Below are 27,859 nucleotides of genomic sequence, written 5' to 3'. Positions count from 1 at the left end.
GTTACAGGGCATTATCCTTCATTACTCCACGTACTCCTGTACCCACGGAGTTCAATCACTTTAACAAAACTGCCCATCAGTGTTCCTTGGAGCACCTCACGGTGGCCTTCTGTCTTCAGGCCCAGACCTGCGGTGTGCAGTTCTCCGGCCATCACTGAGCAAGGCCAGCGCCCTCTCCAGGAAACCCGACAGCAATCACTCAGGCCGCTGGAGGCGGCCGCGCCTCAGGACGTCATCCAAGATGGAGTCGCATCCGGGCCTTCTGGGAAGCGTAGTTCTGGAGTAGGGCTAGGGAAACGTTCTGCGCATGTGCAGTGCCTTCTTTCTGGCGTTGGCGTTTTTGTCTTACGCCCTAGGGTGGGGAGAGGACTCCGGTGCCTTCGGGTCTGGGCTGGGCCGCAAAGGGCGGGGCCTGGGCCCGGCGCGGGCCGAGAGCAGAGGCCGAGACCCTGCAGGTGTGTCGAAGGCTTTTGCGAGAGGGCAGGGCCTGGGAGGCGGGGTCTCGAGCCAGGAAGCCGCCTCCTGGCCCCGGAGCGGCCTCCGCGGAGGGCCCCGGGTGGGAGCGGCCTGGCGGGGAGGTTGGCAGTCTGCGCTGGCGCCCCTGCCCGGAATGGCGTTTGCGCGACCTGCTTGAGGGGCGGCCAGAGGAGGGCTGCGGTGGCTGGGCGGTGGGCGCCCGGAGCAGCCGCATTGTGTGACGTGACCGGAGCCGCCACGTCAGGCGGCGCTGGCCGCTGCAGACGCGGCGCTCCAAAGCCGCAGAGACGTGGGCTCCGGTCCAGTGTCTGTAGGTGGTCCCAGTGCGGCTCGACGCCCATCTGGCAAATGATGGGGGCCTTTGGGTACTGAATAGGGTAATAGATGTAAAGTATGATACAGGACTCAATAAAGGTGAGCTGCTTCTATTATTACAAAACATGCTGTTTTCATTATTGGCTCATTTAATCATCCTAACCATCCTTTCGACTTAACCATCTCTATTTAAATAAATGTGACTACTAAAGATTCAGAGAGAGAAATCCGTTTATCCGCAGTATTAGCAGGTGGGATGTAAATCCTCACTTTTTCCTCTGAGTTAATGCGCCTTCCCACACTAAAATCCAGTCTTGGCTTGTATTTAGCACAGCATTTGTCCCTTGAGCACCACCAGAAGGTAGCTGTGTAGTGTACTTGAACCCAGTCTCAACCAGGTAGTGTTCTGTTTCCAGAAATGCTTGGGGAATCTTCAGAGCCCTTGAGTCAAAAGGTGAATTATTGAAGGCCTTCCTGCATCTTCCAACCTTAGTCTCTTCTCAGAGGCCTGTGAAACATAGTATAAATTGAAACCACAATTTGAGCCCTCAATTTTGCATTTTACAGGAGAAGCTGGGAATCCCATCCAGCCCAGAGGCTAGTTTCTAAAGACAGGAAGTGGGACAAAAAATTTTTTTAAAGATGAGAACTGCAGTTCATCAGTTCCCCCATTTTATGGTGGTGATATTATAATGCCTCTCATTGGCTGATAACTGAGCTTAGGCATTTTGTAAGCACCATGCTAGCTGGAAGCGGTTTTTGCTGCTTATTTTAGTTTTTTTTTTTTTTTGGTACATAATGCACATATTTGTGGGGTACATGCGATATTTTGGTATATGCATACAATGTATCATGATCAAATCAGGGTAATTACAATATCCACCACCTCATTTATCATTTCTTTGTGTTGTGAATGTTCCAAATCTTCTAGCTATTCTGATAGCTAATAAATTATTGCTAACACTTGTAACCATACTGTGCTATTGAACACTAGGACTTATTCCTTCTACCTAACTGTATTTTTGTACCCATTAACCAATCTCTTTTCATTCCTCACTCCCTACTTCCCTTCGCAGCCTCTGGTAACCATCATTCTACATCCTGTCTTCTTGAGATCAACTATTTTAGCTCCTGCGTATGAGTGAGAACATGATATTTGTCTTTCTGTGCCTGGCTTATTTCATGTAACATAATGTCCTCCAGTTCCATCTTTGTTGTTGCAATGACAAAATTTCATTCTTTTTATGTCTGAATAATATTCCATTGTGCATATATACCACAATTTTCATTATCTATTCATGCATTGATGGGTACTTAGGTTGATTCTGTATCTAGACTATTGTGAATAGTGCTGCAATAAAAATGGGAGTGCAGAGATATCTTCAATATACGGATTTCCTTTCTTTTGGATATATACATAGCAGTGAGATTGCTAGATCATATGGTAATTCTGTTTTCAATTTTTTGAGGAACCTCCATACTGTTTTCCACAGTGGCTGTACTAGTTTACATTGCCACCAAGGGTGTATGAGGGTTCTCCTTTCTCCATATCCCAGCATTTGTTATTTTTTTGCCTTTTTTATGATAGCTGTTTTAAGGGGTAAAATGGTATCCCATTATGGTTTTGATTTGCATTTGTCTGATGATTAATGATGTTGAACATTTTATCGTATACCTATTGGCCATTTGTATGTCTTATATTGTGAAATGTCTGTTCAGATCATTTGCTCAGTTTTTTTAAATCAAATTTTTTGTTTTCTGGCTGTTGAGTTCCTTGTATATTCTGGTTATTAATTCCATGTCAGATGGGTAGTTTGCAAATATTTTCTCCTATTTGTTAGGTGTCTTTTCACTGTTATTGCTTACTTTGCTGTGCCGAAACTTTTTAGTTTGATGTAATCCCATTCATCTATTTTTGCCTTTGTTGTTTGTGCTTTTGAGGTCTTATCAAAATTTTTGCTGAGAACAATGTTCTGAAGCATTTCCAAATGTTTTCTTCAAGTAGTTTCATAGTTTCAGGTCATACATTTAACTCTTTAATCCACTATCATTTGATTTTTGCATATGATGAGAGACAGGGGTCTAGTTTCATTCTTCTGCATATGGATATCCAGTTTTCTCAGCATTGAAGAAACTGTCATTTATTGAAGAAACTGTCATTTCTCCAATGTATGTTCTTAGTGCCTTTGTCAAAAATGAAATTGGCTATAAATGTATGTATGTATTTCTCAATTCTCTTTTCCATTGGTCTATGTGTCTCTTTTTATGCCAGTAACCTACTGTTTTGTTTGCTATAGCTTTATAGTATATTTTGAAGTCTGGTAGTACAATGCCTCCACCTTTGTTCTTTTTGCACAAAATTGCTTTGGCTACTCGGGGTCTTTGGTGGTTCCACATAAATTTTAGGATTTTGTTTCCTATTTCTGTGAAGAAAGTCATTGGTATTTGGATATGGATTGCATTTAATCTGTAGACTGCTTTTAGTACTATGGACATTTTAACAATATTAATTCTGCCAGTCCATGAGCATGGGATATCTTTCCATTTTAATATCTTTCATCAGTGTTTTATACTTTTTTTTTTCTTTTTTTGAGACAAGGGCTCCGTTTGGTGCAATCTTGGCTCACTGCAACCTCTGCCTCCCAGTGTCAAGCGATTCTCCTGCCTCAACCTCCCGAGTAGCTGGGATTACAGGAGTGCACCACCACACCTGTCTAATTTTTTTTGTATTTTTAGTGGAGACAGGGTTTTGCCACATTGGCCAGTCTGATTTTGAACTCCTGACCTCAGGTGATCCACCTGCCTCCACCTCCCAAAGTGTTGGGATTACAGGTGTGAGCCACAGTGCCCAGCCTGTTTTATACTTTTAATCATAGGATCTTTTACGTTTTTGGTTAAATTTATTCCTAGGTGTTGGGGTTTTTTTGGTAGCTGTTGTAAATGAGATTGCTTCTTGATGTCTTTTTCAGATTGTTCACTGTTGGTGTATGGAAATGCTACTGATTTTTTTTTTTTTTTTTTGAGATGGAGTTTTGCTCTTGTTGCCTAGGCTGGAGTGCAATGGCATGATCTTGGGTCACCGCAACCTCCACCTACTGGGTTCAAGCAATTCTCCTACCTCAGCCTCCCGAGTAGCTGGGATTACAGGCATGTGCCACCGCGCCTGGCTAATTTTGTACTTTTAGTAGTGACTGGTTTTCTCCTTGTTGGTCAGGCTAGTCTTGAACTCCCGACCTCAGGTGATTCACCCACCTTGGCCTCCCAAAATGCTGGGATTACAGGCATGAGCCACCGTGCCTGGCCTGCTACTGGTTTTTTAATGTTGATTTCGTATCCTGCAGCTTTACTGAGTTCATGTATTAGTTATACCAGTTTTTTCGGTGGAGTCTTTATGTTTTTCTAAATATAGGGTCATGTCACCTGTGAACAAAGATAATTTGATTTTTCCTTTCCAATTTGGATGCCCTGCATGGTTTCTGCTGCTTATGAAAAGGACCTTAGGATTATGACATGTAGTTGCCTTTTGCTACATATATGAAGTGCTTGTTTGATAATTATGATGATTAACTGTTATTTTAGAAGGTAGATTTGTGTCATTGTCAGCAGATTAGATTCTCAAGTCAGAGTTCATCAGGGCCTAATTAAATTTTACCTTAGGCCCAGCCCAAGTTTTGAGGGGACAGTGCATTGCAGGTACTGTCTGTATTGGTGATCTTGGGTGAAGACTTATCGAAGCAGAATGGTACATGAAGGGTTGTTCAAGATTATCTAATTCCTACTCATTTTAAAGACAAAAGCATTGAAACTAAGACAATCACTAAGTTTATTAATAGCAGAGCCTAGGGTAGAACTGAGTCTTTAAGTTCATTATATTTACATCAAAAGAAGGTTCTTGGAGAAATGGTTTCTGAGAAACTGCAATTTAGGGAGAAGAAATGTCTTATGTTTGAGAACTTTGAAAATTCAGACTTTCTAACCTTGGGTTTATAATAGAAAAAAATGTTTATGATCTGTAACTTAATTACCTTTTATGTGCCAATAAATATATCTCTTCAACATCATTTCTAGTGTCAGCAAAGGGCTCCATACTTTGGATGTATTATACATGTTATTTGATCAGTCATTATTGGATATTTAAGTTTTTGATTCTTTTGTGTTATTCAGAAAACAGAAACATAATTTTCAAAACAGCCAATAGGAAAGAAATGTGTAGATTCACTAAAAAATGTCCCAGGCTCATCAAGATTAATATCAGAGTCAGAAGTGGACAGGTGAGTGCTACTTCATCATGGTCCTTACTATGCTTTCTAATGGGTCAAAGGGACATTTTCTCAAAGGTATATATTTTACTAAAATGTTGTATGGAAATTTCTCACAGGTGATTCCTGGGGCTGCCAGCTAAGGTCCCTTATGATTTCTGCTCTGGCTTTGCAGTTTTCAGCCTTTCCCAAGAGCAGCAGAAAATGAGCAAGTTCCAGGTGAGTCATTTACTTAGCCCTTACTTTGTTTCACTGTGTGTGTGTGTGTGTGTTTAGTGAGTTTTATGAACGAGAGCCTGTATACTAAATTAGAAATGTACAAATAGTTAAAAATCACCTACAGGCAAAAAACCATTTGAATAAAACAGCAATTCTCAAAATGTGGTCTGCAGATCCCTGGGAACTCCAAGATCCTCTCAAGGGGTCTATGAGGTTGAGACTGAGAGTGCTAAGATGTAGATTGCCTTTTACACTGTTGATACTTGCACTGATGACATGAAAACCATGCTAAATAGGTTACTGCCTGTTTGGCATAAAGTAGACAATGACATTGATACTAACAAATGTGATTTTTTTTTTTTTTTTTTTTTTTTGAGATAGAGTCTCGCTCTGTTGCCCAAGCTGGAGTGCAATGGTATAATCTTGGCTCACTGCAGCCTCTGTCTCCCAGGTTCAAGTGATTCTCCTGCCTCAGCCTCATGAGTAGCTGGGATTATAGGCACCTGCCACCGCATCCAGCTAATTTTTTGTATTTTTAGTAGAGAAGAGGTTTCCCCATGTTGGCCAGGCTGGTCTCAAATTCCTGACCTCAAATGATCCTCCCGCTTTAGCCTCCCAAATGCTGGGATTACAGGCATGAGCTACTGCGCCAGGCCACAAATGTGATTTTAAAAATATATTTTATAACAATGTGTCAACATTTGAGTAATATTTCTGAGGTATGTGTTTGGAGACAAACTCAAGCAATTTAGGAGGACAAAGTGATACAGAGAAGTGAGGAACGAGTTATAGGTTGATTAGGACAATGCTACCCTAAAAGATAATGTTTGAGGAAAGTCCTGAATTACAGAGAGAGCCAAGTAGAAATCTGAGGGAGCAGCATTGTGGGTAGGAAAAACAGCAAGACAGACACCCCAAGGCATGTTCCAGAAACAGTATGTAGGATATTGAAGCTAGAGAGATATGACTTAGGGAAAGAATGGCAAGAGGTAACATCAAAAAGGTAGAGGAAACTAGAGTATGTATGACCCTTGTAGGCTGTAGAAAACATTGAATTTTGTTTTGTTTTGTTTGCTCGTTTAAAAATCATCCTTTACATAATCAAAGGAATGTACATAATGAAACCTGACCTTAGGGGGGAAAGAATTTAGCCATTCAATAATAAGGATGGTATAAACTATGGATTTTATATAAATGCCTTTTATCAGATGAAGGAAGTTCCCTTCTTTTCCTAGTTCAGAGTTTTTATCATGAATGGATCTTGAATTTTGTCAAATGTTCTTCTGCTTTTTTGGGATAATAATGTTTTTCATTTTTAGTTTGTTAGCATAGTGAACTACACTGATTGATATTCAAATGTGGGATCAACCTTGCATTGCCAGGGTAAATTGGTCACAATGTGTATATTTTTATATATTGCTGAATTAGACTTGCTAACATTTTGTTGAGGATTTTTGCATCTATCACCATGAGGAATATTGATCAGTGATCAATATGCTAGTAAATGTTTAATAATCAGATTTTAGGGGTTGGGAAAGAAATCTGGTTTATACTGTTTACCAATTTCTGTGGTATAAATACTCCCACCATGGCAAATTTGAAGCTACAACATGCCAGCCAGTTCCTGAAAACAACCATCAGCTCTTCTGAGCTGATACACACTGGTGCCAGCAACCACTCTAGTTGTCATTTCTGGTAATGTTATGTTAGATTTGGGTCTCAGGGTCATGTGAGCCTTATAAAGTGAGTTGAGAATGGTTATTTTTTCTTGGTTTTATGGAAGAAATTACATATAATTGGTATTGTTTCTGCCTTATTGTTTGATTGAATTCACCAATGAAACCATTTAGGCCTGAAGTTGTCTTTGTTCAAAGGCTTTGTTTACTTGTTTTAATTGAAGTGAAATTCACATACTATTCATCATTTAAAAGTATACAATTGTGAGGTATTGATATTTAGTACATTCAGTGTTGTGTAACACCACCTCTACCTAGTTTCAAAACATTTTCACCATCTCAAAAGAAAACCCCATTCCCATTAAGCAGTCATTCCCTGTTCTCTCTCCCTCTTTTCCCTGGCAACCACTAATATGTTATGTTATCTATCTATATGGATCTACCTTGTCTAGATATTTCATGTAAGTGAGATCATACATTAGGTGACCTTTTGTGTCTGCCTTCTTTTACTTAGCATGTTTTCCAGGTTCATCCACCTTGAAGCATGTATCAGTACATCATTCCTTTTTATGGCTAAAATGCCATTGTATATATACACCACAATTTGTTTATCCATTCATCCATTGACAGACATTTGGGTGGTTTCCACTTTTTGGTTACTATGAATAGTGCTGGTATGCAAATTTATCTGTAAGTATTTGATACCTATTTTCAATTATTTTGGGTATATACCTAAAAATGGTATTTCTGGGATGTATGGCAATTCTATGTTTAACTTTTTGAGGAACTGCCAAACTTCCACAGCAGCTGCACCATTTTACATTCCCATTAGCAATGTATAAGGGTTTCAGTTTCTCCGTATACCCCCAACACCTGCCATTTTTAAAATTATGCCCATTATAATTGGGGTGGTGGGGTAAAGTGGTATTGTTGCGGTTTTGCATTGCATTTCTTTAGAGATGAATGATGTTGAACATCTTCTAGTATGCTTTTTTCTTCTATTTTTTTTCTAGTGTGCTTTTTAGCCATTTGTGTATACTGTCATCATTTGGTAGATGCAGGTGATTGGTTCCAGGACCCCTGCATGTACTTAAATCCACACATACTCAAGTCCTACAGTCAGCCCTTCAGAACCCATGTGTGCAAAAAATTGGCCCTCCATATGTGTGGGTTTCCAATCTTGCAAATACTACATTTTCAATCTATGTTAGGTTGAAAATAATCTGCATCTAAGCCTGTGTTGTTCGAGAGTGAGTTGTGTTATTTGGAGAAATGTGCACTCAAGTTCTTTGCACATTTCCTGCCTGGGCTGTTTATCTTTTTGTTGTTGAATTATAAGAACATTTTATGGCCAGGCACAGTGGCTCATGCCTGTAATCCCAGCATTTTGGGAGGCCAGGGTGGGTGGATCACTCAAGGTCAGGAGTTCAGACCAGCCTGGTCAACATGGTGAAACCCTGTCTGTACTAAAAATACAAAAATTAGCTGGGCTTGGTGGTGCGCACCTGTAGTCCCAGCTACTTGGGAGGCTGAGGCAGGAGAATCACTTGAACCTAGGAGGTGGAGGTTGCAGTGAGTCGAGATGGCGCCACTGCACTCCAGCCTGGGTGACAGAGCAAGACTCTTGTCTTTAAAAAAAAAAAAAATTGGCCAGGTGCAGTGGCTCACTTCTGTAATCCCAACACTTTGGGAGGCTGAGGCAGGTGTATCACAAGGTCAGGAGTTTGAGACAGGCCTGGCCAATATGGTGAAACCCCATGTCTGTTAAAAATACAAAAATTACATGTGCCTGTAGTCCCAGCTACTTGGGAGTCTGAGGCAGGAGAATTGCTTGAACCCAGGAGGCAGAGGTTGTGGTGAGCTGAGATGGCGCCACTGCACTCCAGCCTGGGCAACAGAGGGAGACTCTGTCTCAGATGATTTGCAAATATTTTCCAGACTGTGTGTTGTCTTTTCTCCATTGTGACAGTGTTCTATAATGCACAAACATTTCAAATTATGATGAAGTAAAATTCATTTTTTTTTGTTTGTGCTTTTGGTGTCATATAGAAGAATCCATTGCCAAACTCAAGGTAGGCTATGTTTTCTTCTAAGAGTTCTACATATTTAACTCATATATTTAGGTCATTGATTCATTTTGAATTGATTTTTGCATATGATGTGAGGTAGAGGTCCCATTTAACTCATGCATGTGGGTATTGAGTTTTCTCAGTATTATTTGATGAAGAGACTATTCTTTTCCCACTGAATGGTCTTGACAGCCTCGTTGAAAATCAGTTGGGGCTGGACGTGGTGGCTCATGCCTGTAATCCTAACACTTTAGGTGACCGAAGTGGGCAGATCTCTTGAGCCCAGGAATTTGAAACCATCCTGGGCAACATGACAAGACCCCGTCTCTGCAAAATACAAAAATTAGCTGGGTGCATGGTGTGCACTTTTAGTCCCAGATACTTTGGAGGCTGAGGTGGGGGAATCACCTGAGCCTGGGAAGGTCCAGGATGCAGTAAGCCATGATTGCACCATTGCACTCCAGCCAGTGAGACCCTGTCTCAGAAAAAAAAAAAAAAAAGAAGAAAATCATGTGGTCATAGATATATGGGTTTATTTCTGAACTCAGTTCTATCCCATTAGATGGTATGTCTGTCCTTATGCCAGTACCTCACTGTTTTGATAACTGTAGCTTTGCAGTAAGCTTTGAAATTGTGAAGTGTGAGTCCTCTGACTTTATTCTTCTTTCCCAATGTTGTTTTGGCTATTGGGGACCCCTTGCAATTCCGTATGAATTGGAGGATAATCTTTCCCATTTCTGTGCAAAAGCCATTGGGAGTTTGATAGGGACTGGTTTGAATCTGTAGATTTCTTTGGGTAATATTGTCATTTGAACCATATTAAGTCTCCCAGCCCATGAATACAGGATGCCATCTCATTTATTTAGGTCTCATCTTAGTATAGCCAGCCAGCTCTCTTTTGGTTACTACTATTTTCATGAAATGCCTTTTTCCATCCTTTCTTTTCAGCCTACTTATGTCTTTGGATCTAAATTTAATTTTAGAAGGCATATATTTGAATCATCTTTTTAATATCCATTCAGTCAATCTCCACCTTTAACTGGTGAGTCTAATCTATTTAAAGTGATGTTTGATAAAGACTTACTTCTGCAACTTGGCATTTTTCTTCAACATACTTTATATTTTTTCCTTTAATTCCTCTGTGATATGGTTTGGCTCTGTGTCCCCACCCAAATCTCATGTCAAATTGTAACCCTCAATATTGGAGGAGAGGCCTGGTGGGAGGTTATTGGATGATGGGAGCAGACTTCCCCCTTGCTGTTCTTCAGATAGTGAGTGAGTTCTGACAAGATCTGGTTAAAAGTGTGTAGCACTTCCCCATTTGCCCTCTATCTCCTGCTCTGCCATGTGAAGATGTGCCAACTTCTCCTTCACCTTCTGCTATGACTGTAAGCTTCCTGAGGCCTCCACAGCCATGCTTCCTGCACAGCCTGTGGAACCATGAGTCAATTAAACCTCTTTTCTTTGTAAATTACCCAGTCTCAGGTAGTTCTTTTTTTTTTTTAAATTGAGATGGAGTCCTGCTCTTTCACCCAGGCTGGAGTGCAGTGGTGTGATCTCGGCTCACTGCAACCTCCGCTTCCCGGGTTCAAGAGATTCTCCTGGTTCAGCCTTCCAAGTAGCTGGGATTACAGGTGCATGCCACCACACCTGGATAATTTTTTTTATTTTTAGTAGAGACGGGGCTTCGCCATGTTGGCCATGTTGAACTCCTCACCTCAAGTGATGTGCTCGCCTCAGCCTTCCAAAGTGCTGGGATTACAGGAGTGAGCCACCACGCCAAGCCTTAGGTAGTTCTTTATAGCAATGTGATAACACGCTAATACCCTCCAATACTGCCTTCTTTTAAATTTTTTTCTAATGTACCATTTTGCTTTCCTCCTCATTTCCTTTTGTGAGTGTTTAAAGGTGTTTTTAGTGGTTACTCTTAGTATTACAATTAACTTTTCTAATTTTTAACAATCTGGTTTGAATTGATACCAACTTAGCTTCAGTAGTGTATACAAATTACTTATATATAGCTCTGTTTCTCCCCCCTTTATGTTGTTACTGTCACAAATTATATTTTTGTATGTTGTATGACCGTTAACATATATTTATAGTTACTATTTTATGCATTTGTCTTTTAAATCCTATAGGAAGCAAACAGAGGAGACATAATTTAAAAAATACCACAATACCAGCTTTTCTATGTACCTATATAGTTACCTTTACCTGTGTTCTTTATAGCTTCGAATGCCCTTGAATTGCTGTCCAGTGTCCTTTCATTTCAGACTGAAGGACTCCTCGTAGCATTTCTTATAAGGCAGGTCTACTAGAAACAGAGTCCTTTATCTTTTGTTTATCTTGTAATGCCTTAATTTCTTCTGCGTTATTGATGGATAGTCTTGATGGAAAAGAGTTCTTGAAATAGAATTCTCTTCTTTCAGCACTTTAATGTGTCATCACACTGCCTTTTGGCTTTCATAGTTTCTGTTAAGAAATCTGCTTTAATCTTAATGGATTAATGGATTAATCTTAATGGCTGGAGTTGACTGCTTTCAGCTTTTCCATGCTGAGGTTGCAAGTGGCTAGTGGCTCTAGCATTCCAAACTATGGAGGGCAGTGGCCCCCTTCCCACAGCTCCATTAGGCAGTACTCCAGTGGGGGCTCTGTGTGGAGGCTCCAACCCCACATTTCCCCTCAACATTGCCCTAGTAGTTTCTCTGTGGTGGCTCCATCTCTGTGGCAGACTTCTGCCTGGACACCGAGGCTTTCCATTACATCCTCTGAAATCTAGGGGGAAGCTGCCAAGCCTCCTTCATGCTTGTATTCTGAGCATCTGCAGACTTAACACTAGATGGAAACCATGAAGGATTACAGATTGTGCCCTCCTGAGCTGTGGCTCAAGCTGTACCTGGACCCCCTTTAGCTGAAGCTGGAACCAGAGCAGCTGAGATGTGGGGAGCAGTGTCACAAGGCTATACAGAGCTGCATTGCCCTAGGCCTGGCACCTGAAACCATTCATCCCTCCTAGGCCTCTGGGCCTGTGATGGAAGGCAGAGTCCCGAAGATCTCTGAAATGCCTTTAAGGCCTTTTCCCCATTGTCTTAGATTGTTACTTGGCTCCATTTGAGTCATGCTAATCTCTCTAGCAAGTGGTTGCTCCACAGCCTGCTTTGGCTTGGATTCTTTCTGTACCACAGGACCAGGCTGCAAACTTTCCAGACTTTATGATTTGATTCCCTTTTAAATATCAGTTCCAACTTTAAGTCATTTATTTGCTCCTATATTTGATCATAGGCTGTTAGGAGCAGTCAGGCCACATCTTGAATGCTTTGCTGCTTAGAAATTTCTACTGCCAAATACCCTAGGTCATCAGTCTTAAGTTCAGTCTTCCACAGATTCTTAGGACATGCAGCCAAGCTCTGTGCCAGGACAAAAGATGGGTGACCTATACTCCGGTTTCCAATAAATTCCTCATTTTCTTCTGAGACCTCATCAGCTTAGCCTTCATTGTCCATATCACTATCAGCATTTTGGTCACAACCATTTAACCCATCTTTTAGAAGTTTCAAACTTTCCCTCAGCTTAGTGTCTTCTTCTGAGCCCTCAAAATTCTTCCAACCTCTGCTTGTTACTCAGTTCCAAAGCTGCTTCTTTATCTTCAGGTATCTTTATAGCAATGCTCTACTCCTCAGTACCTATTTTGTGTTAGTTCTTTGCATTGCTACATAGAAATACTTGAGGCTGGGTCATGTATAAAGAAAAGAGGTTTAATTGGCTCATGATTATGCAGGCTATACAGGAAGCATGGCACTGGCATCGGCTCAGCTTCTGGTGAGGCCTCAGGGAGCTTTTACTCATGGCAGAAAGTGAAGCAGGAGCCAGTATATCACATAGTGACAGTGGGAGCAAGAGAGAGAGATGAGGGGTAGGTCCTAGACTCTTTATTTATTTGCTTATTTATTTTTTGAGGTAGAGTCTTACTCTGTTACCCAGGCTGGAGTGCAGTGGCATGATCTTGGCTCATGGCAACCTCTGCCTCCCAGGTTCAAGTGATTCTCCTCCCTCAGCTTCCCGAGTAGTTGAGACTACAGGCATGGACCACCACACCCGCCTAATTTTTGTATTTTTAGTAGAGACAGGGTTTTGCCATGTTGGCCAGGCTGGTCTCAAACTCCTGACCTCAGGTTATCCACCTGCTTTGGCCTCCCAAAGAGCTGGGATTACAAGCATGAGCCACCACGCCTGGTGCCAGACTCTTTTAAACAACCAGATCTCATGTGAACCGAATGAGAACTCACTCATTATCAAGGGAATGGTGCTAAACCATCCATAAGAGATAGACCCCCATAACCCAAATACCTCCCACCAGTCCCCAACTCCCACACTGGGGATTATATTTCAATATGAAATTTGGAGGGGACACACATCCAAACTATATCAGTAGGCCAGTAAGAAAAAAGTGCCACACATTTTCTCCCCAAAATTTAGCAGCCTCTTTCTTTTTTAAGTACTCCACTGAGGCCGGGCACAGTGGCTCATGCCTATAATCCCAGCACTTTGGGAGGTTGAGGCAGGTGGATCACCTAAGGTCAGGAGTTCTAGACTAGCCTGGCCAACATGTGAAATCCCATCTCTACTAAAAATACAAAAATTAGCTGGATGTGGTGGTGGGCACCTGTAATCCCAGCTACTTGGGAGGCTGGGGCGGGAGAAGTGCTTGAACCCGGGAGGCAGAGGTTGCAGTTGCAGTGAGCTGAGATTGCGCAGTTACATTCCAGCCTGGGTGACAGAGTGAGACTCTGTCTCAAAAAATAAATAAATAAAAAGAAAAGAAAAAAAAGTACTCCACTGGTTGATGGTTTAAAAAAAAAAAAAGGATTCTAGAGTTCCAAAAAGTTTGATTCTATCAGTTTTTGTCAGCTTTAATGGTTGCCTCAGTGGAGGGACCAATTCTTAGAGTTCCCTAAGTCACCATTTCTCATGAAGTCACTCATGTTGAAAGGTTTTTAACTACAGATTCAGTTTATTTAATATAATTGATACCAGGTAATATTATTTATCTTAGGTATTTCTTCCTGATTGAGTTTTGGTAGTTATCTTCTTTCAAAGAATTAATCCATTTCATCTAAGTTGTAAAATTTATGCACATAGACTGGTTCTTAGTATTCTCTTATTATCCTTTTACTATTTGTAGGGCCTATAGTAACTATTCCCCTTTTCATTTTTGATATTGTTAACATGTATTTTTTATCTTGGTCATTCTGGATATAGGTTTATCAGCTTAGTTTTTTCAGAGAACCAACTTCAAATGTTATTTTCCAATAACATTAAACAAAGTGCTCACCTATTATTTTCAAGTATTTGATGACATTCCAGATAAGTTTCTGTTACTGATTCTAGTTTAAGTCTACTGTGTTCAGAGAATGTATTTGGTAGATTTCAATTCTTTTAGTTTAAGATATTTTTCTGGCCCAGAAAATGGTCTTTCAGTGAATATTTTATGAAAAGATGTGAGCACTTTGTTAACATATTTAGAAGTATCTTTGAAGGACAGTTTAGTATACAAAATAGTCTTTTCCTTCTCACTTCTTCTGTAAGCAGTCCATTTTAAATTTTGCAGTTTCCTGTTAAGGCTATATGAGAATTAAGTTCTTATTCTTATATAACTGTTAGCTTTTTTTTTTTTTTGAGATGGAAGTCTCGCTGTCTCTCCCAGGCTGGAGTGCAGTGGCACAATCTTGGCTCACTGCAACCTCTGCCACCTGGGTTCAAGCAATTCTCTGCCTCAGCCTCCCAAGTAGCTGGGATTAAAAGCAGCTGCCACCATGCCTGGCTAATTTTTTTGTATCTTTAGTAGAGATGGGGTTTCACCATGTTGGCCAGGCTGGTCTTGAACTCCTGACCTCATGATCCACCTGTTTCAGCCTCCCAAAGTGCTGGGATTACAGGCATGAGCCATTGCACCTGGCCATCTGTTAAGTTTTTGTTTTTTTTTTTTTTTGAGATGGAGTTTCAATCTTTGTTGCCCAGGCTGGAGTGCAATGCCATGATCTCGGCTCACCACAACATCTGCATCCCAGGTTCAAGTGATTCTCCTGCCTCAGCCTCCTGAGTAGCTGGGATTATAGGCATGAGCCACCACGCCCAGCTAATTTTGTATTTTTAATAGAGACGGGGTTTTTCCATGTTGGTCAGGCTGGTCTCGAACTCCCGACCTCAGGTGATCCGCCTGCCTCGGCCTCCCAAAGTGCTGGGATTACAGGCATGAGCCACCGTGCCCGGCCCTATTAGCTTTTATATCTGATTTGCCATGTGATTTTTGTTTGTAGTTTGAGTATATTCTAGAATGCCTTGCAAATATGGTGCATCATTTGTATGATTTTAACATCTTCGTATTTATGAAAACATCTCTTTTAATTATCCTTGAATGAAAAATTTGGCAGGGCATGGAATTATAGGTTCAAAACCTTTATCCTTTGTGGGCATTTTTTCTTTGTCTTTTAGCATTTGGTTCTACATATGAGAAGTCATATGTCAGTTTTGTCCTTATCCTCTTAGGTAATCTCTTAATTGCTGAAATAGAATTGCTGTCATCTAAGAAACTAGTACTTGTATGTTTTCACAGAAATAGAAGTGTTGCTTTAAAAAAATACAGATGTATTTCAACAGAATAAAATGTCCATGTGTGTATATAACACAATTTTGTGTTTCTCTTTTTGTATTGTGCCCATATTTAGGGACCCTGGTGAAGTAATCATGTTGCCCAATTGACCCTGGTAGCATTATGTGGTGGGGTCTTTTCATCAGCTCTTGCTTTATACTGGATGCTGTTTGGTTTTTGTTGTTGTTGTTTTTTAAGTGGGGAGTCTTTAATTTTCCTATCAGTCATCCTTCTGTCCTTGCCAAACCCCAGCCCTTTGACTCTGAGCATAGAAGTTTATATGAGCTCTTTGTTAGGATGTGTGTCCAAGAGCTGGATTCTCTTATCTGATCTTAGGAATACTAGATATTTCCAAAATTTCCCAAAAGGCCTGCTTACTTATTACAGTTTTCACTCCTTTGCTGTGCTGGTGTGTGGTTATGCTAATTTGGACTCTTTACATTTGGATTTTGAACTACAACTGTCCCTTATTTGTAAATCTCCCTTTCTTTGGTTTCCTAGATACTCCTCCTGGCTTACTCTTATGTTTAGAGAAGTTCTCTCAGGCTCCATGGTCTGGGCCTAGTCTCCTGCCATTATCTCAGATACTGGTGTTCCCACAGCTTCTTTCTTTCTTTCTTTTTTTTTGAGACAGATTCTTGCTCGGTCACCCAGGCAGGAGTGCAGTGGTGTGATCTCAGCTCACTCCAACCTCCACCTCCCGGGTTCACGTCGTTCTCCTGCCTCAGCCTCCCAAGTAGCTGGGATTACAGGCGCCCACCACCACGCCCGGCTAATTTTTTTTTTTTTTATGTATTTTTAGTAGAGACGGGGTTTCACCGTGTTAGCCAGGATGGTCTCGATCTGATGACCTCGTGATCCGCCCGCCTCAGCCTCCCAAAGTACTGGGATTACAGGCATGAGCCACCGCTCCTGGCCCCCACAGCTTCCTTTTTGGGCTCTTCTAGAACTCTATTTTTTATATATTTGAAAATTCTGTTTGTGGAAACTTACTCGTGTATCTGCAAAAATGGACAATTCCAGCTTTATGTTCCACAGTCACTTTAAGCCCAGAATGAACAAAATTCAACTCATTAACTCCTGCCCAACTTACCCTTTTCCTTGTATTCCTGTTTTCATTTACAGACTTCCTGGTTGCCACACAATAATGTTAGTTGGTAAAAAATTAGCCGGGCATGGTGGTGGGCACCTATAGTCCCAGCTACTCGGGAGGCTGAGGCAGGAGAATAGTGTGAACACGGGAGGCAGAGCTTGCAGTGAGCCAAGATCGCGCCCCTGCACTCCAGCCTGGGTGACAGAGTGTGACTCCGTTTTAAAACAAACAAAAAAACTGGCTGGGCATGGTGGCTCAGGCTGGTAATCCCAGCAATTTGGGAGGCCAAGGTGGGCAGATTACCTGAGGTCATTAGTTCGAGACCATCCTGGCCAACATGCTGAAACCCCGTCTCTACTAAAAATACAAAAATTAGCCGGGCATAGTGGCGGTCGCCATAGTCCCAGCTACTCGGGAGGCTGAGGCAGGAGAATGGCATGAACCTGGGAGGCGGAGGTTGCAGTGAGCCAAGATTGCACCATTGCACTCCAGACTGGGAGACAGAGCCAGACTCCATCTCAAAAGAAAAAAGAAAAAAAAATGAACCAAGAATTTATATCCAGCCAAGATGTTCTGCAAGTAAAAATACTGCCTTTCAGATTTCATGGAATATAAATAAAGCAATAATTAGAGGAAATTTCATAGCCTTAAACAGTTTTACCAATGAAAGTGAAGGAATGAAAATAATTGGTGCTATGACTGTACCGACGAGCGAGACATACAGACACTATGGGAGCTGCCCTCCCCCTTTCTCCCAGTGGTTAGTAACTAATTTCCAATTAATTACAAAGTTGTGTTATACTTCTTTCCCCCACTGCTGTTGCTTTCATATAAACATTTTTCTTATTTTTCTAATGTGCCATTTGCCACTTCTACATTAAAATTTTCTCCTAAACCACTGATTTACCCCTATAACTCCAGTGCTTACTTGACGCATCTCTTCAGTGACTCCTGGTTTCTGAATTTTCATCTACACAGTGAATGGTGAGCATCTCAGAGATACATAAGACATTTCACAGAGTATGAAATGACAGAATATCTATTTGTGTTTTGTCTTATATAAACAAAAACAAACTTGTTAAATTTATTATTTTTGAGATGGAGTTTCACTCTGTCACCCAAGCTGGAGTTCAGTGGCACGATCTTGGCTCACTGCAACCTCTGCCTCCCAGGTTCAAGCCATTCTCTTGGCTCAGCCTCCTGAGTATCTGGGACTACAGGTGTGTGCCACCACGCCTGGCTAATTTTTGTATATTTTAGTAGAGATGGGGTTTTGCCATGTTGGCCAGGCTGGTCTCAAACTCCTGCCTTCAGGTTATCCACCTGCTTCGGCCTCTGAAAGTGGTGGGATTACAGGCGTGGGCCACTGTGCCCAGCCTAATTTTTTTTTTTTTTTGATAGAGTCTCGCTGTGTCTCACTGCAGCCTTGACTTCCCAGGTTCATGCGATTCTCTCATATCACCCTCTCAAGTAGCTGGTGTTACAGGCCTTAGCCACCACACCCACCCCCCTAATTCTTAATAAACATGAATACATGCAAAGGTATGTATTATATTAATAAGCAGAGATTTGTTAAGTGTGTATGCAAAATATATTTTACTGGTCCAAAAGACGGATTCGGAATTTCTTCTTGTCCTGTCCCTTGACTTTTCACTGTAACCTTCTAACTAATCTTGGTCCTGTGCCTTACCATAAGTACATACCTACCAACCTATGGTATACACCTACCATTGGTATATACCCACAATAGGTATGATACCTACCAAGTTATATGTGGTTTCCTAAACTTGCCATTTCTCATGCATCCACACCTTTGCCAATTGTGTTTTCTTTATTCCTAAAGTTAGTCAGTTTGACCACCTAATAAAATCTAACATGATAATATGAAATGCAAATAATTACCCTCATTTGTGACCATCTCATGTTGTATACATGTTTCTGTCATGGCACCTGCCTCACATACTGTATTTTAGCTTTTTCACCTTTGTCTCGCTGGCAAAATATAAGCTCCTCGATAACAGGAATAGAGTCATGTGTCACTTAGTGACGGGGATATGTTATGAGAAGCATATCATTAGGTGACTTCATTGTGCAAACATCATAGAGTGTCCTTACACAAGCCTAGATGGTACAGCTGACTGCACACCTAGGCTATGTGGTGTAGCCCATTGCTTCTAGGCTACAAACCTGTACAGTATGTTACTGTACTGAACACTGTAGGCAACTTGTAACACAATGGTAAGAATTTGTGTATCTAAACATAGAAAACAGACAATAAAATACTATTTTTTATAGGATCATCATCATATATGGAATTTGTCATTACTGAAATGTCATTATGCGGCATATGACACTCATTTTTTTTCTTCATCTTTCTATCTTCAGCAGAGTTCCAGGCATGGAGTGGGAGCTTAGTAAATATGTAATGAACAAATATTCCTTCTATGAATAAAGCAGGGTACAGCATGGCACATATCCTAACTCTCCAGAGTGAACTTTGCAGTTAGTACACTAAGAGCTAGCTCACATATCTTTTCAATGGTATGCAATCTATTCTGGTTACTTCAGATTGAACTGAAGTATGTTATTCCAGGGACCCGTGACATTAAAGGATGTTATTGTGGAATTCACCAAGGAGGAATGGAAGTTACTGACCCCTGCTCAGAGGACTCTGTATAAGGATGTGATGCTGGAAAACTATAGTCACCTGGTCTCAGTGGGTGAGGAAAACTTCCCTAGGTGTAAATCCCAGTAGTTTGCATCTATCTTCTCGGTTACTGGAGTACAAAATGTCCCTATAGGGTTGAATGATTGACATTATCTATGATTCAGCGGTCGAAGTTAATAAATCCATTTTGGGTACTAGAAAAAATATTTGTGTCCCTCTCTCCCCGCTGAAAGAATCCAAATTTGCCAAGCCTAACTGGAACCTTCATCATTATCCTGAAACTCCACTTCCTCATCTTTCCCAGTCCCTAAATTCTAAGCAACTTGTATCATTTCCTTGATATTTTCCATTCATAGGTTACCATGTGAATAAGCCAAATGCAGTCTTCAAGTTGAAGCAAGGAAAAGAGCCATGGATATTAGAAGTAGAATTTCCACATCGGGGCTTCCCTGGTGAGTTAGAAGAAATTATGTCCCATGTTACTGGTGAGTGGTTCGTGCCTCTTGCCTTCTGAAATACTTATTGGCTATCTCTCACTTTTTTTTTTTTTTTTTTTGAAACAGAGTTTCACTCTTGTTGTCCAGGCTGGAGTCCAATGTTGCCATCTCAGCTCACTGCAACCTCCACCTCCCAGGTTCAAGCAATTCTCCTGCCTCAGCCTCCCGAGTAGCTGGGATTACAGGCATGTACCACCATGCCTGGCTAATTTGGTACTTTTAGTAGAGATGGGGTTTCTCCATGTTGTTCAGGCTGGTCTCTAACTCCCAGCATCAGGTGATATGCCCACCTTGGCCTCCCAAAGTGCTGGGATTACAGGTGTGAGTCACCGCGCCTGGCCTTGGCAGTCTCTTTATAAATGCCCTGTAGTTTTGGAAGCGATTAAGGACACTTTATTTGCAAGTGTAAAAAAACCTAATTCATACCTCCAATTTTTGTTCTCTCCACTTAAATTCTCTTCTTTGCTAGACATGTTTTAAATAGATTTACTTCTCTTTCCTGTATACAAACTCTTATCCCTCCTTACCCTTATAAGACTTTGTCTTTTTGTCTAGAATCTCCAGTTACTCCCTGCCGTTAGAGTATGCAACTATAAAGTGTTTGTAAATCTGACTTATAACTTTTTTAAATGGCATCTCCCTCCTTTTATTAACAACAAAATACCTCAGTTATTTTGGCACCACTTTTAACTTCCCATTTTTTCTTTAAACTCTGAGCTCAGATTAAAAATCGGTATGCCGCTCATCAATTCTTTCATTTCGGAGTTGCTACTTCCTGCTATACAGTGTTTATCCTTCCCACAAAGGCACTGCTTATCCTCCCTAAATTTATTTGGATAACACTCAGACAATCTCATCCTGCCTTCTTAAATGTTTGTCACATATTTTCTAACTTGTGTGCAGATGTGTTGCCAGTGTCAGGAACAATGCCTAGTACATATTAGTTGCTCGCTAGATATTTGTTGAAAGAATGAATATTAATTAACAAGAGACTGGCTGGGCGTGGCGGCTCATGCCTGTAATCCCAGCACTTTGGGAGGACAAAGTGGGTGGATCACTTGAGGCCACGAGTTCGAGACCAGCCTGGCCAACATGGTGAAACCCTGTCTCTACTAAAACTACAAAAATTAGCCGGGCTTGGTGGTGCACACCTGTAGTCCCAGCTATTTAGGAGGCTGAGGCTTAGGCACGAGAATCGCTTAAACCCAGGAAGCCGTGGTTACAGTGAGCCAAGATCGCCCCACTGCACTCCAGCCTGGACAACAGTGAGACTCATGTTCATGAAAAAAGAAATAAAAAATATATAAAATAATTAACAACAGACACTTTCTACTTTCTGCTCTGTGCTCTTTTTATTAACTCTTATAGGAGCTCATCCATTATTAAAGCCAATACGTTGGTTTTTATGATAAGGATTCCTAAAATTGACCTCTCCATCATCTTTGCCCTATTTGTATTCTGATCCCATATTTTTACCTTCTTGTAAGATAGTTCTGCTTATTCTATTTCCTTCCTTGTTAGAGTCAAAACAAAAATTGTTGATTTAAATTCCCACAGTAGTTGTGTAATGCAGCAGATGTACATTGCCAGAAGTCTGCATGGTATACTTAATACTGACTCAGTATTAAGTCATTTAAACAAAATAAAAATCTTACAAGGGTAAGGAGGTATTAGTAATATTCATTTAAATGAATTTTCTGTCAGGAACTAGTCTAGCCCTCTCTTGCCCATGCAACTTATTTCTCCTTGTGGCCCCCAAACACCTGTTAATCTCCATTTTACTATGCTCTTAAATGTTTTCCAAACATAAGATTTTTTTTTTAATATATAGAGTCTCACTCTATTGCCCAGGCTGTCGTGCAGTGGTGCGATCTCGGCTCACTGCAACCTCCACCTCCCGGGTTCAAGTGATTCTCCTGCCTCAGCCTCTTGAGTAGCTGGGATTAAAGGTGCCCGCAACCAGACCCAGCTAATTTTTGTATTTTTAGTAGATGTGGGGTTTCACCATGTTGGTCAGGCTGGTCTCAAACTCCTGACCTCAGGTGATCCACCCACCTCAGCCTCTCAAAGTGCTGGGATTACAGGCATGAGCCACCATTCCTGGCCCATACATATGATTTTATTTCATGTGTTCCTGAGTTAACGTTGCATAAGTCCCTATCAAGTGACTTTTCTTATGTATTCCCCACCATTGCTATGAAATTCCAACCCCAAGCATCTGCTGATAATCTTTCACTTGCTTTCATGCATTTAAAGATGCATAAATATGAAGGTCACTAAAGATTCTAGAATGATGTTCAATAATTGAACCTTTAAAGATCCTGTAGTAAATTGGAAGCAGTGATGGAGGAAGCAAGATATGAAAACGAAATTCAAGACTAGTGTTGAGTCATGAGTAACAAGTGCTTTAGAAGTGCAGGATTTGGTGGTCAGGATGAGTTCAGGATTGAAAATCTCTGGTGGTACAACTAGGAATTCATCCTTGTATAGATGGCTTATCCCGATGCTTTAAGAAAATCCTTCCTTTTGGATATATGTGGTCCTCCGTCTTCCTGTCCTGAAAATAAAGCCAACTAGATGGAGAGTGAAAGCCCAAGCTACAGAACTCTTTCTCTAAGCAAGAGGAAACTGATGTTCTGAGAAAGTCACTTTAGTATTGACACCTAGATTGCTGTGGGTGGATGAAGAGGAAATAAAGTAGAAGTTTATCTGCTAAATACTAGGAATCCTAGCAGAGTAATCTAGGTTTGAGGGAATAAAGACCTATACTTCAGCTCCTTCTTTCAGTTTAATCTTTTCCATGTATTCCAGGGAACACTGTTGTCCAGTGGTTTTTCTTAACCTGCTTACTGTTCATGGTTCTTAAGGGGCTCACAGTATTCTCTATACGTCCCACACTCCCATTCAGCAACACTTTGAATGTCCTATGTTCTCCTCTCCCGGTTCTTTTTTTGTCTTTAACTTTCGCCTCCAAGCTCTTATGGTCATATTTGTAAAAATGTCAGAGTACATGGGTCTACAAGTAGGATCCTTCTTCTGTGTGTGACAGCAGTTTTCAATGTTTGCTTTAGGTTTTTTTCCCAAAACAATGAGCTAGAGGAAATTTGCATTTGAGGTTGTTTCATTATGAGAAATTGACCTGAAGCCTAAGAATCAACGCTATGACAATATTAATGTGTAATATTTATAAAGTATTACATTTTTGATTCCCTTGTAGAAGACCTATGGAGCATTCATGATCTAGAAGCAAGATACCAGAAAAGCCAAGCTGGAAATTCAAGGCAAGTTCAAGAATTAATGTTTAAGATAGAAGATTTGTAAGCAAGAGTCTTGAAGGAGTTACTGGAAATGGGAGGACACTAGTTAATACTAAACGTGAGAAAACTAACACTGCAGAGCAAATCCCAAGGAATATAATCCAAATGGGAATGCCCCTTTTCATGGAGACCTTGTGCAGGATTGGGAGATTGAAACTTTGAAGTGGTCTTTTTACTCTTCTGAATTAAGTAATAAAGGGAGTCTTTATTACACAAAATAGAATGCAGGCAATTGAGAGACCCTGTGAATAGAATGCAAATGCAGATTCACTTTACCAAATGTTAAACTACAGTGCAGGTCAGAGAATGCTCACAGTGAGGAAACCCTATGGATCCAGTAAATATGAGAACATCTCTAGAAATCGGTCCTCAGAGGTACTTGGAAAATACACCCAATGGAGGAGGGGGAACAAAAAGCCTTAAAAGTCTTACACATTAGTGAATGTCAACTTTCTGTCTAGGAATGGAGAACTCACAAAACATCAGAAAACTCGTACCACAGAGAAAGCCTGTGAATGTAAGGAATGTGGGAAGTTCTTCTGCCAGAAGTCTGCCCTCATAGTACATCAGCATACTCACTCAAAGGGCAAATCCTATGACTGTGATAAATGTGGGAAATCTTTCTCTAAAAATGAAGACCTCATAAGACACCAGAAAATTCACACGAGAGATAAAACCTATGAGTGTAAAGAATGTAAGAAAATATTTTACCACCTATCATCTCTCAGTAGACATCTGAGAACCCATGCAGGAGAGAAACCCTACGAATGTAATCAGTGTGAAAAATCCTTCTATCAGAAACCACATCTCATAGAGCATCAGAAAACACACACAGGGGAGAAACCTTTCGAATGTACTGAATGTGGGAAGTTCTTCTATGTGAAGGCATACCTCATGGTACATCAGAAAACACACACAGGGGAGAAACCCTATGAATGTAAGGAGTGTGGAAAAGCCTTTTCCCAGAAGTCACACCTCACAGTACATCAGAGAACACACACAGGGGAGAAACCCTATAAATGTAAGGAATGTGGGAAATTTTTCTCTAGGAATTCACACCTCAAAACTCATCAGAGAACTCACACAGGAGAGAAACCCTATGAATGTAAGGAATGTAGGAAATGCTTCTACCAGAAGTCAGCCCTCACAGTACATCAGCGAACTCACACAGGGGAGAAACCCTTTGAATGTAATAAATGTGGGAAAACCTTTTACTATAAATCAGACCTCACTAAACATCAGAGAAAACACACAGGGGAGAAGCCCTATGAATGCACAGAATGTGGCAAATCTTTCGCTGTGAATTCAGTCCTCAGATTACATCAAAGGACTCACACAGGAGAGAAGCCCTATGCATGCAAGGAATGTGGGAAGTCCTTCTCTCAGAAGTCACATTTTATTATACATCAGAGAAAACACACAGGGGAGAAGCCCTATGAGTGTCAGGAGTGTGGGGAAACCTTTATCCAGAAGTCACAACTCACTGCGCATCAGAAGACACACACAAAGAAGAGGAAGGCTGAGAAGTAAGATGAGTTGGGAAATTCTCTTGACTTAATTAGTCCTTCAAAACAATCAGATAATTCACACAAGAGGTACACCTTTTGAATTGCATCAATAGAGGGAAATTTTCAGCTACAATCTTTGCTCTCTCTGTGTATCAGCAAATACATAGATTCTGTACATTTATTTGGGAGAAAATTTTATCATATTGTAGGCTTTTCTAAATATTAGATAATATAGATGGCAGAAGTGATGCAAATTGTAAAACAGGAAGGAAACCTTTCAGAAGTCATACTTTTGTTTTGCAACATAGAAATCACACAGGAGAAAAATTCTGTAAGTAAAACGAATGTCAAGACATTTTTTGTCAGGGCAGCCAGCTGTAGACATCCAAAAGCTCACGAGTGAGAAGCTCCTTGAGTATCTAGAAATCTCTTTACACAATTGGAGCTCATGTACTAGAGAATTCAAAGGGATAACTGCAAAGACAGTGGTAGATATAGAAGCCTTTATTAAGAATTGGTGTTTCATTCAATGTCAGATCACTGGTACTTGGATAGATATTTTAAATATTTGGAAGGTGTTCAATAAAAATTCAAATAATTTGTACTGAGGGAAACAGTTATACTAGAAATCATGTTGCAGATCTGATGCCAAGATTGTTCTATTTTAAAAGGAAGTCTGCAAATGTCTACATATATGAAGCTTTTAAAAAGCACAAATTATGAGGCAACATCATTAAACATACATTATATATATGTTAGTATTATATATACTATATATATACACACACACACATATATATGTTAGTATATAGGATTTTGTGTGTATGTGAGTGTGCTATAACATGTAACTTGCGGATGTTCAGTGTGCATGTGGAATCCATCCATAATGGTACATAGTGAAATAATATAATCTTAGTTCAGTAACTATTATGTCTATGAAGATGTTGCACATTAAGTCTCAGTAGTGACTCTTGTTGTTAATATTTGTGTTGTAAGTGCAATATTCCTTTTAAATTATAAGGCATCTTTTTATCCTTTTTCTGTGTATTTGTAAATGGATATAGACAGTGGTACTAAACTAATCCTTCAAAAACAAGTTAAAATGTTTTTGTAAAATTTTCAAATGTCAGCTAAGTTTTGCATTAGGGACACATATATAGCAAAAGCCTGAGCTGTTTTTAAACAGCTAAAAACAGTAATATTTATTAAAATCTGCACAATGAAAACAAATAGTGCAATGTAAGAAATATTATGTATTTCACTGTTGATGTGTGAGCAGGGAGCAGAGCTATCTGCATTTGTATTTTGTGTGAGAGTCCTAAATGTTCTTCACCAACTTTTTCTTCCTCATAGAAGCAACATGACATAGTTAAGGGTGTGGACTCTGGGCTCCTGCTGCCTGGGCCCCGATTCCAGCATGGGGCATGCTACTTAATATCTCTGTGCCTCAGTTCCCATCCCATAAAAGAGTAGTGATAGTGACAACATCTTAGGATTGCTTTGAGGTCTAAATGAGTTAACATTTTCAAAGCACTTAGAATAGTGTCTGAGACACAAGAGCTATATGTTAGAGGTTATCATCATTATTTGTATTTTGTGAATTACGCTGCAAGGAAAAAAAAAAGTTGGCTACCCAACATTCATCCCCCACCTTCTTGCTGCCAGTGCCTTGATTTGGTTGTTTGTTTGTTTGTTTTCCTACAAGTGATTTAGGGGCAGATCCTGACTACACTAAGTTAGGGTTTGACAAATGACAGTCCATCAGACAGTTATGGCCCACTACACATTTTTATATCCTGCAAGCTAAGAATGGTTTTATATTTCTAAATGGTTGAAAAAAATCAAAGAATATTGTGACACATGAAAATTATATGATATTCAAATTTCAGTGTCCATAAATAAAGTTTTGAAAACATGAATACAAACAAAAAATATCTATTTATGTTTGACCTGTGGCTGTCTTTGCACTACCCCAGCAGGGTTAAGTAGTTGTAGCAGACACCACATGCCCTTGAGCCTATGATCTAGCACCTTACAAAGTAAGTTTTTCTGTTACTTAGATCTGAAAATAAAAGCAATGTAGAGTTATGCTTTTATAAATATTTCATGTTTCAGAAATGATGCATACAGCAATTTGTAGGTGGGTGGTTTTTTGCAGTATATTTATTTTGTGCATTATATTTATATGTTAAGAGCCTGAGCTTAGAAGTATTTTTTCAAAGAAATGTGTTTTTTACTTGCTGAATTGTCATAACATCAAAACAAGAAATTTCTTGATGGAATGTAGCAGTAAATATATGAAATAAACATTGTCTAAATTAAATCAAATTGTTCATTGATCCCTCCCCGCAGTATTCCTTTGTTTTCTCCCAAATCAATGGCCAGTTTTCCCTGTATTGTTTTATAATTTTCTTTCTATCCCTAAGATACCATTGGTAAGTCATACTTAGCTAACGTAACCCAATAACAAAAAACTTACAATACCCAATTCCATCAGCTACATTACTAGTAATCTATAAAATTATTGCCTGCACTTCATGTAATTGTCATATGCTGCTACAATCTAAAACTGCCAGTGTCTTACTTCCCCTTCCTAATAGAGACTTTCGTTGATGTTCAGCTTGTTTTTGTGTGTGTGGCAGGGTCTTGCTCTGTCACCCAGGCTGGAACGCAGTGATGTGATCTCGGCTCACTGCAACTTCCACTACCCAGGCTCAAGCAATTCTCCCACCTCAGCCTCCCAAGTAGCTGGGACCACAGGCACACACCACCACACCCAGCTAATTTTTGCCTTTTTTTTTTTTTTTTTTTTTTTTTTGGTAGAGATGGGGTCTCCCCATGTTGCCCAAGCTGGTTTTGAACTCCTGGGCTGAAGAAATCTGCCTGCTTTGGCCTCCCAAGGTGCTGGGATTATAAGCATGAGCCACCACACCCATCTAATATTAAGCTTCTTAATCATGCCTCATTGTGATGTTCTGACCTGTCTGATGTTTAGCATTTATGAACCCCTAATATGATATTTACTGATTACTTGTATCTCAAGAACGTATACTTTGTACCTACATGTTATAACTTAAGAATACTTTATGGGAAAATATTTTTACCAATATTT

At 40.3% G+C, this 27,859-nt stretch overlaps 1 protein-coding gene across 4 annotated transcripts; it reads left to right on the top strand.

The window, feature by feature from the left end:
• The first annotated feature begins 316 nt into the window (after positions 1–316).
• On the top strand, positions 317–27,070 carry LOC129006807 (zinc finger protein 25). 4 transcript variants are annotated; one of them, XM_054436932.2, is made up of 7 exons: positions 317–455; positions 4,957–5,063; positions 5,171–5,270; positions 19,351–19,477; positions 19,782–19,877; positions 23,140–23,203; positions 23,701–27,070. In XM_054436932.2, exons 3-7 carry the CDS (start codon positions 5,256–5,258, stop codon positions 24,767–24,769), a joined length of 1,371 nt encoding a protein of 456 aa, XP_054292907.1. In that variant the 5' UTR covers positions 317–455; positions 4,957–5,063; positions 5,171–5,255; the 3' UTR covers positions 24,770–27,070. The 4 variants fall into 4 exon arrangements, with proteins under 4 accessions (XP_054292907.1, XP_054292906.1, XP_054292908.1 ...); XM_054436931.2 differs by having other exon boundaries at positions 334–891; XM_054436933.2 differs by lacking the exon at positions 4,957–5,063 and having other exon boundaries at positions 337–455.
• Positions 27,071–27,859: the final 789 nt, after the last annotated feature.

Source organism: Pongo pygmaeus, chromosome 8 (genome assembly GCF_028885625.2).
Source record: "Pongo pygmaeus isolate AG05252 chromosome 8, NHGRI_mPonPyg2-v2.0_pri, whole genome shotgun sequence".
Lineage (NCBI taxonomy): Eukaryota > Metazoa > Chordata > Mammalia > Primates > Hominidae > Pongo > Pongo pygmaeus.
Note: the sequence above shows the minus strand (reverse complement) of the source record. Positions and strands in the feature narration are given on the sequence as shown.